This window comes from Vulpes lagopus, chromosome 5, assembly GCF_018345385.1.
Source record: "Vulpes lagopus strain Blue_001 chromosome 5, ASM1834538v1, whole genome shotgun sequence".
NCBI classification, from domain to species: Eukaryota; Metazoa; Chordata; class Mammalia; order Carnivora; family Canidae; genus Vulpes; species Vulpes lagopus.
In genome coordinates, this window is record NC_054828.1 from 27,897,011 (window position 1) to 27,912,601 (window position 15,591).

Genomic DNA, 15,591 nt, shown 5'->3' on the forward strand with positions numbered 1-15,591 from the left:
ATTTACTGCATCATTGTTTGCATCGACAAAAAATGAGAAACAAGCTGGATGTATGCCTATGATTGGGGATTCACTGAATGAATTCTTTTACATTGATATCATAGAATATTATATATCTACTAAATATTAGCCTGGAAAGATACTCATGATATATTAAGAGAAAAAAGTGTGATAATATCCCTTATTTATAAAAATGTAAACGTGGATGAGAACCTAAAGTACGTATGGGTCTTTTTGTACTCTACAGCCATATAGAAGGTAGCAAATGGATGCACAACCCAACTTTTAACGTTGGTTACCTCAGCTGGCAGGCTAGAGGGCAGAGAAGGAAAACTGCTGACTTTTTGACTTAGTACATTGTATTATGTAAAAAAAAAAAAAAATTAAAGGCCCAAAAAATTTCTTTTGGAAATTTTTGGAAATTTAGTAAATTTCTTTTACTTTGAAAAGTAAAAATGATAGTGTGAAATCATGTTGGGCACCATGAGAGGACCAAAAAGGAGTATTCATGGCATGGGACTGTGATTTTTCCACAGTAGGGGAGTAGTTTCAGTGACTCACTATATGCCTCTTCCATTTTATTGTCCTTATTTTCTTTCAATAAAAGTTATATTTTCATCATTTTTGACCATTTTTTTTTCTCGATTTGCATTATCAAAGTATACTTGAGTTTTCTTTTAATAATGTCCTTTTATCTGGATTTTTCCATCTCTTTCTGATATATTAATTCAATTGTTCAACTTCCTTTAGCTTGAAGATGATATTATTGTCAAACAGAATTACTTCAACACTATAAAAAATTTTGCACTTCAACTTTCTTCTGAGGAATGGATGATACTAGAGTTCTCCCAGCTGGGCTTCATTGGTAAGAAAAGTGTCAGATTTATATACTTTTCAGAAATAACTGTGACTCTTGGTATCTTAAACTAATTTCTTTGACCTCTGGAAATGGATTGCTTTTGAGGAAATTTAGGTGAACTTCTGTATGTGAAATGATGTAAGTCAACCCCAAATAGTATTTGGATACTTTTAAAAGATTGTCATATTTACTATGGCGTTCATCAGGCAGGCCTGCTGGCTTCTTACATATACACTTGAAGCCAGCCATGGTGCTGAGCACGTCTGATTTCTCCTCTGACACTTCCAGATGCTCTTTAATGGCCCAGTGCTTTTGCATCATTGGGGTTTCAAAAGAATGCCACACTAAATGTTTTCTAGTATGAATTCCTGGTATTTGATGTAGTACTCGAAGTTCTTGTTTGGTGATTAATTTGTATTTGTTTGTTGCTTTCATAGACTAGTTAGGGTGTTCATTTAGAAATTTTTTCCCACTAAAATTCCTAAATCATTCAACTAAAGAGAACATGTTTAAAGTTGAAGAACTGCAGGCAGTTTACAGGTTTAAAAAAAAAACGCAGAGGATAACATTTCACTTCCAAAAGCACCCTAAAACTTTAAGTATTAGAGACTAATCCTTTGACCTTGTTGATCATTTATCTCAAAACTTAATTTAAGAGTCAAATAATATCTTTGCTTGTGAAGGTTTTGTTGAAGACAGAATTAGGAAACCTTGATTTTGGCATTTATTCATTTGGTTAAATTTTTTTTTTTTTTTTTTTTTACTTAAATCTGAAGGAATCTAAAAGAACCTAAAGTTCTTCTTCTTTTTTTTTTTTTTTTAATGGGGAGAGTTGTAATAAGACATGAAGGAAAAAAAAAATCCCTGACTCGGTTCTTAAATCCTACGAGTCAATAATCGTATGACAAATTTTATAAGAAAGAAAGTCAGGAGCTCTGTAGTCCTGTTTATACCCAGGTGACAACTCCGAATGTTTTGCTGAAGCATGTTTGTTTGCTTTTGATAAGACAAATTGGGAGGTTATTCATAACGACATATTTGATAGCACAAGCTTTCATGTCTTTGTTGTATAGATTTCATTTATTAAAGCCATCTTGATGCTTGGTTTCCTCGTAACAGCTACTGACTGAGAATGTTTTTTCAGGTAAAATGTTTCAAGCACCAGACCTGACTCTGATTGTGGAATTCATATTTATGTTCTATAAGGAGAAACCCATTGATTGGCTCTTGGACCATATACTCTGGGTAAAAGTCTGCAATCCTGAAAAAGATGCAGTAAGTTAATTTTTTATGAGGGTAGATGTAGGAGTGCTGGCAAAAATGACTCCTATCTTTGGCCCATCATTTTGTTCATGTTCACTCCATGACCTCTCTTGGGGCTGCGTGTTCAGGGCTAATGATGATTACTGTACCTAGGTTAGAAATGCCCCCTGAGACTGGGATGGCAACAGACTTGTTTGGGTCTCCTGTGTTTCTGTTAGAGATAAAATAGTCTTTCCCCTTCCTGACACACAGGTGGTAATACAAGATCTAATTAAAGGTTAGCTGTCAGTTTAGGTCCAGTGCAAACCCTTTGACCTCAGGACAAGACCCTTGCTCACTACAATGTATGTAGCCTCTTACTCTATAGAATCTGTGGACTAAAGTGCAGACCTTGCAGAGAAGAACTGCATGGTTGGATCCTCATCCCCTTTAATCCTCACCCCCACACACCTTCAGTCCCCTTAAATTGTGCTTTCTCAGTTTGAGGAATACTTAGCGGTTCCTCCCCTACCGTTAACAGTGGAAGAGGCTACTTTTCTGTATTTCATGAAAGTGACTTTCAGGAAGCCAGATTTTGTAAAGGAACAGTTAAATAGATGAATGAAAACAGTGTTTTCACTTAACATTTGAAGTGCTTGCTTGCTTTCTTGAACTGACAAAAAGTTCTTAAATTAGACTTTTAAATAACAGTGGAAAGTCCTGTAAAGCAGTGAAGTCTCCACCTTTCTTTAAATTGCTGATAGATGTTAGTAATGTCTTTAGGCTCTGATATTTTGTTACTGTGGGCTATAAATGTTCTCATATCTGTCCTGGGCTGGGGGGTTATTTCAGCTTTCTTATACTCTGTCATCTTTCTTTTTTTCAAATACTTTGGGGACAATATCAGGCCCCAACACTTATGAAAATAAGGAATAAGACAGAAGTAATATTTTATACCAAAACAATGGTGAGTCAAAATGTACTTTTTAGTATATTACTTGAAAAAAACCAGTTTTCATAGTAATTTGCTGACCTTTGGGGTGATGATGGTAGCCAGTAAAAGTAAGTAAACAATGATTTTTGCTTTATCCTGTTATTTCCATAGAAATCTTATTGTAAAAAGTAATTAGATATGTTTTCCTTATCCAATTTGAATTATACATCTGGAAAAAAAGATATTTATTTGGTGTAAGCATAAATAAAATGTGAATACATATTCTTAAAAATAAGTCAATTTTGACATGTAATAACAGGAAATCTTTATTATGGGCATGTGTCTTTATAGGGATGACTTGACATTCATTTTAACAAACATTTAATTTGGCTTCATGAACTTACTATTTTCTCTAGAATAGTTTGATCATTCTACCTGCCAATTACTTTTTAGGACACTGTCTTCTGGTGTTTATAAGCTATTGTTATATTCTTTTTTTTGTTTTTTGTTTTTAAACCACTTTCATAGAGCAAATCATGGAATATAGCCAAATAGCAAAGTAGCTATTTTCCAACAATGATTGAACATGTACATTGATTTGAACAATTCATTTTTACAAGTCCTAACCTGTATTTTCTTTGTGACTTACAGGAATTTTTATTGTAGGACATAAGAAAATTCATGTGATCTTTATACGCCTACAGTACACTCACATTAAATTGGTCCCGTGCAGTATCTTATCCTCCTATATGGTTAGGTTTTAAAATATCTGATGGTAAAAAATTAAATCCACTGAAATCTATAAATTTTAGCACATAGCCCTTCAGATAGTTTTATCTACTCTGTCACTGCTCCCTAGGCCATGTTTTTCTGTGGCCCATAATTCTTCAGTTGCTTCTGCTAAGATGTCAGGGAAGCTGTCACCACATAGTTGCTGGCCTCCAGAACACCATCTCTTTAACCGTGGTCTGGGAAGCCCCTCAGGGCGTTCACACATTCTTCCACAGGTTTATCAGCCCACTTTGACTCTTCAGGCACCAGTGTATCCATTGCTTAGTGAGAGGGCTCAGTCTAGGCACTGTTTGTTCTCCCCACCTCTGCACTCTTTTCCTTTACTCTGCCTTCCTTCCATTCTTCTCCTTTTACTTGAGTAGTTGAGTTTATGTGAATAGAATGTTATGTTACCTTTAGTGTAGTGTTAGTAATAATAGTAATGAAGTAAGACCTCTTGAGAAAAAGTAAGCATTTTAGTACCCAGAAAATTACTGGAATCCTTCCCAAGTTGGAAGTGTCTTACAAAGACCTACAAATGTGTCTTTCCAGTATGTTATTGGTCTAGAACTTGTAGAACTCCCTGAAAAGAAAAAGCATGACAAAATAGCCGGGGCTTGAAGTACTGACTTAACACACAGTGAGAGCCCTGCCAGGAGGATGGGTTTCACATCCTGACCAAGAGTGAGGACAGGTTGTAATCTGAAGTCTGGACCATGAGGCACTTCAGGTTGAAACACAAGTGTCCCATAACTGTGCTGAGTTGAGTTGTGGAACTTTAAATATCATGCACTTCCTTATGGTCAAGCTATTGCCTTGCGTTTTCAGATTACTTTGATGCAACAAAATGTGTCCTTTATTATTTGCAAATCCTTCATTATATTATATGATGCTATTCTATATTCTGTATATATGAACCAAACTTCTAGTTTATAGTGTGTGCATTTTACTTTTTATTTTTTTAAAGATTTTATTTACTCATGAGGGACACAGAGAGAGAGAGGCAGAGACATAACCAGAGGGAGAAGCAGGCTCCCTGAGGGGAGCCCGATACAGGACTCGATCCCAGGACCCTGGGATCACACCTTGAGCCAAAGGCAGACACGTAACCACTGAGCCACCCAGGTACCCCTAGTGTGTGCATTTTAATGTTAAAAGTCAAATCTACATTTTGACAAATCCTGAAGAAGGTTGGAATTAAATCCTTAGCTCTTCTCTTAGTTGTGCTTATTTTAAATTTTCATATCAAATCTGTTTATCAAGTAGGTAGCAAATCTATTTATGTCTTAAAAAGGGGACCCTAAAATTTTTTGACTTGGAATTATGAGATGAAGTTGGATTCTTTTCAGTATTAATAGGACTTCTGGAAGGGGCACCTGGGTGGTTCAGTCCATTGAGCATCCAACTCTTGGTTTCAGCTTAGGTCATGATCTCAGGTTTGTGGGATAGAGTGCCATGTCAGGCTTTGTGCTGGGTGCGGAGCCTGCTTAAAATTCCCATTCTCTCCCTTTGTTCCCCCACCTCCCACCCTACTTTTAGAATGTCTCTAAAAAACAAAAACAAAAACTAATAAAAGGATTTCTGGTTTTTCTGATGAGGACAGGTTTCACTTTGTAATGTGATACTAACATGCTTTTTCCCCCCAATATTTAGAAACATTGTGATAGACAAAAAGCAAATCTGCGAATTCGCTTCAGACCTTCCCTTTTCCAACATGTGGGTCTGCATTCTTCTCTATCAGGAAAAATTCAGAAACTCACGGTTAGTGATTTAATTTTATTTTTCTCATGCACATATATTTAGTGTATAGTCATTCCTCCTCTTCTTAAGTATAAATAAGCTGTCTGTTGTTTAACAGCATACGTGTCTTTCCTCCTAGGATAAAGATTACATGAAACCATTACTTCTTAAAATCCATGTAAACCCACCTGCAGAGATATCTACTTCTTTGAAGGTCTACCAAGGACATACACTGGAGAAAACTTACATGGGGGAGGATTTCTTCTGGGCTATAACCCCAATAGCTGGAGACTACATCTTGTTCAAGTTTGATAAGCCAGTCAATGTAGAAAGGTTGGTGACTATTGAAATATATTTGGTCCTACGATTTTATGCCTCTTATTCATAGTGTAATTTATGATGGGTTTTTTTTTGTGTGTGTGTGTGTGTGTATAACAGATATGAGGAGACAGTGGGTCCCAAATGTTAAGTTATAAATACATCTCCTACAACTTGGTAAAAAATGAGTGCATTGTTTTCAGATATGACCCCAGCACTTAGCATGTTTGGTAAATTCCATTGGTATTGCTGAACATGTATTTAGTATAGTTTTTTAGTACGTTTATATAGAACTGTCCCTCAAAATATAAAATTAGTTTTCATGTCCTTATTCTAGAATATCCCTTAGGACTTGACTGAGAGTCGGTTAACCAGCAATTTGACTGAAATGATAAATTTGACAGACCGTGACCATCCATAGTCAGTGATTTTACACAAGTTGGTTTGCTTTTAGACCACCACAGAAGAATTTAGAAACTCTTAATGTTTTTCAGAGTTTATGTTCATTTTATGAAATTTAGGACTCTTTTCTCCCTGTTTTTTTTTTTAATGGTAATAATGTCTTCAACTTCCCCTTGGTTTTGGGTATATTCCCCAGACTGTATGCTGTCTGTGGTACACTTAAATGCAATCCTTGAATGGAATATGATTTTTGTAGCCCGTGGCATATTGTGTTATGTGTTCTCATGAGAGGGCTGTCCAGTTTTTAGAACCCACCAAAAATCATTTGTAATAATTCTATTTAAGGTGGTCAGAAACAATGCATAGTGATAATGTTATTCATTTTATTTTATTATTCTAAACTGATTCTAAAGAGGAATTTAAGTGTGTAAAATGTTTTTGGCAATGGGAGTATCACTGGAAAAATGTATAAAAATAGTTTTGAGTAATATTTTGCATTTATGAGTATAAAATATTTTTGTAGTTATTTAATGTTCATTTTTATACTAGATAGCATGATATTCAGCACTTTGAGGTAGTGCTTACCATGCTTAAAAGAGTCATCATGGGGGTGCCTATGTGGCTCAGGTTAGTTGAGCATCTGACTCTTGATCTCAGCTCAGGTCTTGATCTCGGGGTCATGGGTTTGAGCCCCGTGTTGGGCTCCATGTTGGTTGTGGAGCCTACATGAAAAAAAATCATTGTAAATATCTGATATGAATTTAATATCCATAATATATAAGCTTATACAACTCAACACTGAAGAAGACAGTTTGATTAAAAAAATGGGACAGAGGACCTGAATAGACATTTTCCAAAGATGACAGACAGATGCCCAACAGATGAACGAAAAGATGCTCAGCATCAGTAAGCATCAGGGAGGTGCAAGTCAAAACAATGAGATATCACCTTATGCCAGTTAGAATGGCTGAAATCAGAATGACAAATAACAGGTGTTGGCAAAGGTGTGGAGAAAGGAGAACCCTCATACACACTGCTGGTGGGAATGTAAATTGGTGCAACCACTGTGGAAAACAGTATGGAGGTTCCTCAGAAAATTACCAATAGAAATACAATATGATCCAATAATTCCGCTGCTGGGTATTTATCCAAAGAAAAGGAAAACGCTAATTTGAAAAGATGTTTGCACCTCTGTGTTTACTGCAGCATTCCTTACAATAGCCAAGATATGGAAGCAACCCAGATGTCCATCAGTAGACAAATGGATAAGGAAAATGTGATATATATACACACACAAGGGAATATTACATGGCCACAAAAAGGAGGAGATCTTGTCATTTGTGACAACATGGATGGACCTAGAGGGTATTATTAAAGTAAGAGATAGAAGTCAGCCTGAGAAAGACAAATACCATATAATTCCACTCAGGAATCTTAAATCCCACAAATAAACAAAAAAAGAATCAGACCTATGAATACAGTAAACAAACTGGTTGCCAAAGGGGTGGGAGTGGGGGGTTGGGCAAAATGGTGAAGGGGAGAGGGAGATGCAGGCTTCCAGTTATAGAATGAGTAAGTCACAGTGATGAAAGGCACAGCATAGGGAATATAGTCAGTGCTACTGTTATAGCAATGTATGGTGACAGATGGCAGCTACACTTGTGAACAGAGCATAACATATAGAGATGTTGAATCACTATGTTGTACACCTGAAAGTTAATGTAACATTGTGTGTCAGCTATACTCAAAGAATTTTAAGAACAAAGAGTCATCATAGAATTAGAAACAATTAGTTCCTCTCCATAAATAGGAATAGTCTCAAATCCATGTCTTTTGGTCTATTTTTAACAAGTTAAAATAGTGCTCAGAAGGAATCTGCTGAAGAACTCATATACTGGAGATTCAACTTCTTAACAAATATATTTACAATAAACTTTTGTTGACCTTACTGAGGACACAGTTCTAGTAAAAGACATTTTTTAAAAATCATAGTACATTTGAATTTTCTTAGAGTTCACAGACCCATTCTGCTAGAATAGAGAAAAGGAATCACTTTTTGATTTGCACAATAACTTACTTGTTAGAGGGGAAAAGCAGAAGTTGTGTTTCTCAATACAGAAATCAAATGTTGGGGAAAATATTTTCTGAATATATAACATATGTTTTGACTATACAAAAATTTTAAAATATGAAAAATGAAAAAATCACAACCTGAACGACACCATTTTGACCATAATGGCACATTTTTTCTTGGTAATACTGTGCACTTTCTACTTTGAAAGCCATCATAGTCTATGTATAATTTTATATCTTATATTTTATATTATCTATACATAGTCTATGTATAATTTTATATCTTATATTTTATATCATAATCTGTTATAAGTGATATGTAAACATTGTAATGGTTGCACAATATCCCAATGCCTGGCTGTACCATCATTTATTTCTAGTATTAAACTTTGCAGATCCTATTGAGTTTTGCACTGTAAATAATCACATAGTAAATACCTCTCAGTCTAAACACCAAGTTCTGTCCATTGTTCTTTTCTTAAAAGTGGCTTCCTCTGTCTTGTATTGTTGCATCTATAGCTGAGGTGAGTGGCCCATGGTTAAAGGAAGCAGCATTCCAAGTCAAAGATACCTTTTAAAAAAGTGGTCTCTCATAAAAAAAAAAAAAAAAAAAAAAAAAAAAAAAAGTGGTCTCTCATCTGAAAATGTTGGAATTATTTTTTGGTGTAGCTTAGAGGGAGCTAATCTTAGAGGGTGCCCTTCCCTGTGAACATTTGAAAATCAGGCCTTAATCACAGGTGATTTTTGCCCACAAATACCATACTGTATCATAACCATACTGTAACTGCTCCTTGCTACAATCATGTGAAGTAGGTGGGAATCTCTGCACTGTATAGAGGAGACTCGGGCTCAGAAAGCTAATGGAACTTGCTGAAGGTGAGAATTCTGTTAAATCCGACACCCAGAATTTGGATCCAAGTCTAAGTATAAGCTTCTAACCATGTAACTTAGCTAAACTTGAGTTTTCAGTTTAGATTTAGATATGCTTTGCATGCCCTGTCTGGTTTTATGCCCTCCTCCCCCCAATACACTTACATATCCACACTAGTTTTCAGGATATCAAAACCTGAGGACATTATCCTCATACCCAGAGAGCATTTTAGATTGATCAGAGTTGTTTTTCAGATGTTTATACTGATAAGTGGAATTATTCAAGTATTCGAAATTGGTTAATTTACTTTCAGGCTACTAATACTAAAACTATTTGTATTGGATAAAATGAGTCTTTGAATTTGCTGTGGCTCACGGCTGTCCTGGTGAAAGTTTTCTCTGATACAAGATACAGTAGTATTACTGCAGCTATATTGCTGCAGCTTTGATTATTCCCCTTGAGGGGTTTATATATTTAAAACAGTGTAAACAGCAATATAAAATTGTCCTTTAAAAAAATCTATTAAATACATTATTAATGGTAAGCAACAAACATGCCCCTTCTGATGGAAGGAATGGACATAATCACCTCCAATTGCTTCTTTAAATTTTTAAGTGCCCAGTAACTATTGAGATATGGCACAATGACACAATATGGATCATGCCATTGCTATACGTTCTGGTGCTGTCAGCTTTGTAGTCAGAGGCTCGTTTAGAAAGCTCGCTCTGAAAAAAAAAAAAACAAAAAAAGCAAGCTCGCTCTGAGGTAAGGCAATCTTGAATCTTTGTAAAGTCTTGTCCGACTCATACTTTTATGTTTGTTTTTTCAGTTATTTGTTCCACAGTGGTAACCAAGAACATCCAGGAGATATTCTGCTGAACACAACTGTGGAAGTTTTGCCTTTTAAGGTATGCCTATTTTTTCCCCCTTAATTTTTCTTAAGAACAGAGACTGATAGGTAGACTTGGTTGGAGATTATTCTTGTTTATGTGGTAAAGAAAAGTCTCATGATTGCAGGATCTTAGCAGTGAGCAGAATTAATTTTTTTAAAAAATATGGAACACATAGTATATTGTCCCATTTGTCTTATTCATAGAAAGAGCCTCCATTTTGTTTCATGTTGGAAAATAACTTGGAAGTTCAGGCTAGGAAAATAAATGAATTATCATCTTATTTGAATATTTAATAGCTGCTTAATGTTTTCAGTCTCAAAACGCCATGTGGTTTTAATGCCTGTTGCTTAATACACAAAATTAATTTACTGGTCTTTAAGGAGTGCTTAGATTTCTTTCAAGTTAAGATGGTTTTTTACTTTTAATAAAAAAAAATCATGCTCTATTAAATTTAAAGTTGATTAAGGTTTAAATTTTCTAACCACTAATATTTTCTAACCACTAATATATAGAGATTCAGATAGCTAAAAAAAAAATGTATTGATAAACTCTTTAAGGTTCAAGATTGAGATGACATTTTCTCTTTTTTAGTGAGAGCTGTGCCACAAACACTTTTATGTTTATTAAGCTCTACTAGATCTGTTTTAAATAGAAGTAATGATTTGTAAAATTAATGTTTCTGTTCTGTTTTAGAGTGAAGGTTTGGAAATAAGCAAAGAAACCAAAGACAAACGATTAGAAGATGGTTATTTCAGAATAGGTAATAACCTCCTGCTTTAGTAAAATGTGCTTGACTTTTCTGTACTTACTCCTAGTTTTAAATTCTTGTTGGACATTAAGCACTTTAGGGTTACAGTTACCAGTGTGCTCCCAAGTTGTTTGTCCTCATGTGTCACTACATACTTTTATTATCTCAACCCAACTAGGAGCTCAGATCAAAGGTTCATTTGCTGGTTCCTCTTCCTCTGTCCACCTGCCCCTTCACTATCCCCCTCACTGATAGGTAATCTGCAGTCTCACGGGGTGACCTCAGCTACTTGCAGAGTGCATGCAGCATCCACGTGCCAGAATCTGTGCTTTTAGCCCGCACCTCCCCCCAAACCTTCAGGTCTGTGTGCCTTCTGAGTGGCCCCACACTCATCTACTCTGAGCATCCCTAACACGGTCATGTCTTTTGGTCCCCATGGTTTTCGATGTCACCATTCACCTGGTTGCTTATGCCCAACTCTGGGAGACACCCTGAGCACCTACCTCCCTTGCACTGTGCATTAGCATGAAACACATCTGTCTGTGTGGGAATGCATAGTCCTTGGCCTGGGACAGTGCTCTCGGCCTCCACCTCCACTTCTGAGCCAGGGAAGGACTGCATCTCCCTGCGTCCTTTCCTTGGCTTTCCCCAGAGCCACCATGGTTTCCTTTCTAAAATGTACGTGTTCCCATTATGTTAACCTGGGGATGGACCTTAACCACATTCCATCATCAGATCCCTGAGCTTCCGTCCATTTTAACATCTTGCTTCCTTTTTTCCTTAATGTCCCTGGTCCTCAGACACTCGTTCCTCTAATGTTCCTTGTCCTCACGTGCAGCCATATGTCTGGCCATTTTCTCCGCCTGAAATGACTGACTGCTATTTCTCCTAATGAATGCTTTCTCATTCTTTATTAAACGCTGCATTTGCCCCTCCTCTCTGCTCTTTGTTACCATGCTCTGTGCGCCCTGACCGTGTAACCTTGCTGTGCCACAGTCGTGCGCACTCACTGTGGGAAGGGAGGGGGGCTTGTCCCTCATGTGTCTGCAGTTGACATGGGGCCTGTAGCTGCATGGTCATCAACTCAGTGAATGATTACATATTTTCTTTTATTTAAAACAAATGAATGCTTTCCTCAATAGTAGGCAGAAGAGAGTATTGGTTAAGTTTACATTGCATTACAGGACAGATACGTTCTTAAAATTCTTTCTAGAGCGGTTTTACATTTGGTGGCATTGTTTCTGCTACCAGGCTTGGATGATAACCCTAATTTTTGTGTCATTCTGGTGGATGGATGAGTTTAATTATTTTCATATTTGGATTATCTTAGCTCGTTTCTAAAAATGTACATAAAATTGGCTGCATATACAAGACATTTATTAACCCTATTACTTGTCAGTTATTTAGTGTCTGAGACTGTTGTGTTCTAGGTTAGGAAAGCATAGGAAATTGAACATTCGTAGTAAGTTCTCTGCAGCAATTTGAAGATAATGACCATCTAAAACATCAACTCATTCATATTTAGAACTGAAGAGAATTTACGGATCAGCCAGTCTTTTTGTGTAACAAAAAGGTACATCAGAAACAAAGAGCAATCGACTTTTTTGCAATTGAATATAATTCTCCCTAAGTATGCTCTAGTGGAATAGCTTTGCAGGCAACTTTCTCTTGGTGAAACAGCCATAACTGGTGAAAATTATTTTCAAGAAAATATAGCAAATGGAGAGCCATTACTCAAATCTGAATCTCAGTAAGTACATGAAGGGGCTGTGGTGTTTGGGAGCGACCTGACCTGCTCCACTACCCACTCTGCCCAAGCTCAGTGAGACCCAAATGCTGCTCTCTGTGGGTGCAGCCAGGAGCGCTAGACTCCTTTCCACCAGCTCCCACTGTAGGGCTGTGGTTTCTCACTGGGAAGAGCAGGCTGCCAGCATCTGTCATCATCCTCAACTCCATATTGCAGAAACTCAATTCCAGAACAGAGCAGCTAAGAGATGTGAGGCTCCTTCCTCCAACCCAACCTCACTCAGGGGTGACCCTCATCACCCTCACCTGAGCTCCCTTGCCCCAGCACCCTGGGAGATGGAAGCCAGGAAAACAAAGGGTGACTGCTACAACCCAGTCAGTGCTCAGAGAGCAGGGGTGTCACTCCAAGGTAAGTGGGCTGATGTCCCTACCAAAGATCCTGAGCAGTGGTGCAGAGGTGTTCTCCAGGAGAGAGTCAGTTGAACACTGGAGCTCTCCCTGAGGGGACTGATAAACTTGAAACAGAGCCTGGGGGAGTTGAGGCCTCTGAGGGACACTGTGGAATACAACGGAGATTTTGATGGCAAGCAACTAAGAGGAGACAGGTAGCTAAATTGTAGACCATCCAGGGATCCCTGGGTGGCGCAGCGGTTCAGCGCCTGCCTTTGGCCCAGGGTGCGATCCTGGAGACCCGGGATCGAATCCCACATCGGGCTCCCGGTGCATGGAGCCTGCTTCTCCCTCTGCCTGTGTCTCTGCCTCTCTCTCTCTCTCTCTCTCTGTGACTATCATAAATAAATAATAATAAAAAAAAGCTAGGCAGCTTTTAAAAAAAAAAAATTGTAGACCATCCAGAAGTTTGACAGAACCAGGGAAGGAGAGAACTACTAAGAGCCTCCTGCGGTGGAACAACCCACAAAGACAGGCCCCACGTGGGGGCCTGGACTTAACTGGGCAGAGTGTGCAGTCATTTATGCTTGAAGGCGTGTTGAAGATGGAACCCAGCCGGCAGGTAGTGGAGCCATGACGGCTGGGGGCAGGGTGGGCGGGTACAGCATCACGGCCGAGGACAGCCTTGTTGAAGGAAATCCTGCCGTCATTAGTAAGTTAAAGCTGTGAGGGGAAGAGCCTTGTCAGAAACCCTGGAAGGAGAGGATGGAGGGCCGTTGGGTGAGGTGCCAGGAGGGCTCAGAGGGCGGGACCCTGGAAGTCTTGCCAGTGCCAGGATTTGGGAATTCTAGTCACTTCTCAGTAATTTCCTCCTTCCTTTCCCCCTTCTTTCAATGCTGACCTACCAGACTGTTGGGTCAGAGACAAAAATTACATTTCTTGTTCGGAAACATAGGACAGGCACATGGTACCAAACGCAAATTTGAAGACAGAAACTTAAGTCTCCTTTGCTCTTCTTTTCCCTCCTACCCAGTGCTTCCTGGAGGCAATTCCCTTAATGATCTGTGTCCTTCCAGAAGTATTCTGTTCATAAATAAAAATATATGAGTATATTTTTTAAAAACACACAATCACACACAAGTGATAACGTGCTCTGCACTTTGTTCTGCATCTTGTCTTTTCACTGAGCAAAATACCTATATACAGGGGAGATGAACATTCCAAAAAGCTGTAACATTTCAGATGCACAGAAGATACAGATACTAATGTAATGAGTATCTGTGTATCTGGCTTGAGATGTGCCAGTCAGTTGTTCTTCCCTAATATCTTCTTTTCCCCTTCCACCTGACGAGAACTACTGTCCTGAGCGTCGTGGTTACCGTTTGCACGTATGCTTTTATTACCTATGTGTGATACATTCCTGAACAACGCACAGTGTTAATTTGCTTGTTCTTAAATTTGAGAGCAATGAGATGTTCTGTAGTCTACAGTTTGTCTTCTCTGACCATCATGAGATTCGTCCATGTGGATGTATCAATGGCTCATTCATTTTTCCAAATTCATCCAAATTTCCATGGATGAATATATATCACTGTCTGTTCTCCTGTTTGGCTGTTAAATTTGTTTCCATTTTTTTTCCTGTTACAAACAATGCTGGTCTGAACAATTCTGCACATGTATGAGAGTTTCTCTGCATTGGGAATGCAAGTAGGTCTTTAGCTGCATTATCTTCAGTTTTAGTTTATTATTTGTATTCTTTCTTCATTCTTTTAATTGGCTGCCCAGAATTCCCTCGTGTTATACAGCATATCATAACTTATAGAGCCAGTCACCTAGTGATGGATGGATGTTTGCAGTTTTTGCTGCAATATATACTCTTCAGACATGTCAGAGTATATCTGCAGGATAAAATCCTAGGTGAAAAGTGTTTTTTTTGTTTTTTTTTTTTTAAGATTTATTTATTTTGGAGAGTGCATGTGGGTGCCTGCATGCTAGGGTGAGAGGCACAGAGGAAGAGGGAAAGAGTCTTAACCAGAGCCCAGTGCAGGGCTAGATGTCACAACCCTGAGATCACAACCTGGGCCAGAACCACTTAACTGACTGCACCACCCAGGTGGCCCCTGGGTAAAAAGTGTTGTAAGAGGCCAGTTATATCATTAGATAATCATCTTTCTAATTAAATGAGCTCAATCAGATGACAGTATAATATCTCATTAAAATGTTTTAATTTCATACTATTTTTCAGCCCTAACTCAGTAATTCAGTAACACTTTTTTGTAGCATATACTTCCTACCCCATTATAGCCCCAACATGGATATACTCTTCTGAAATAAAATTAATACATTTTAAATAAAAATATTACTTTGGAAGTTGATATGTTTAATATTACAAATCTTGGGGGCATCTCAGTGGCTTAGTCAGTTAAACATAGGACTCTTGATTTTGGCTCACATCATGATCTTAGGGTTGTGAGATTGAGGCTGGCATGGGGTTCCGCACTCAGCATGGAGTCTGCTTGTACCTCTCCCTCTGCCCCTGTCCCCACTCCGATGTGTGCATGCTCTTTCTCTCTAAAATAAATAAATCTTTAAAAAAATACACAA

General features: G+C 37.9%; 1 protein-coding gene across 1 annotated transcript in view; it reads left to right on the forward strand.

Annotated features, from left to right (window-relative positions):
* Positions 1-15,591, forward strand: part of MGAT4A (alpha-1,3-mannosyl-glycoprotein 4-beta-N-acetylglucosaminyltransferase A) — a 124,228-nt gene that overhangs the window by 97,258 nt on the left and 11,379 nt on the right. The window contains exons 10-15 of the mRNA XM_041756938.1: positions 751-865; positions 2,004-2,134; positions 5,460-5,567; positions 5,686-5,879; positions 10,040-10,118; positions 10,797-10,863. Of these exons, the coding sequence (XP_041612872.1) occupies positions 751-865; positions 2,004-2,134; positions 5,460-5,567; positions 5,686-5,879; positions 10,040-10,118; positions 10,797-10,863 (694 nt within the window). The remainder of the gene's footprint in view (positions 1-750; positions 866-2,003; positions 2,135-5,459; positions 5,568-5,685; positions 5,880-10,039; positions 10,119-10,796; positions 10,864-15,591) is intronic.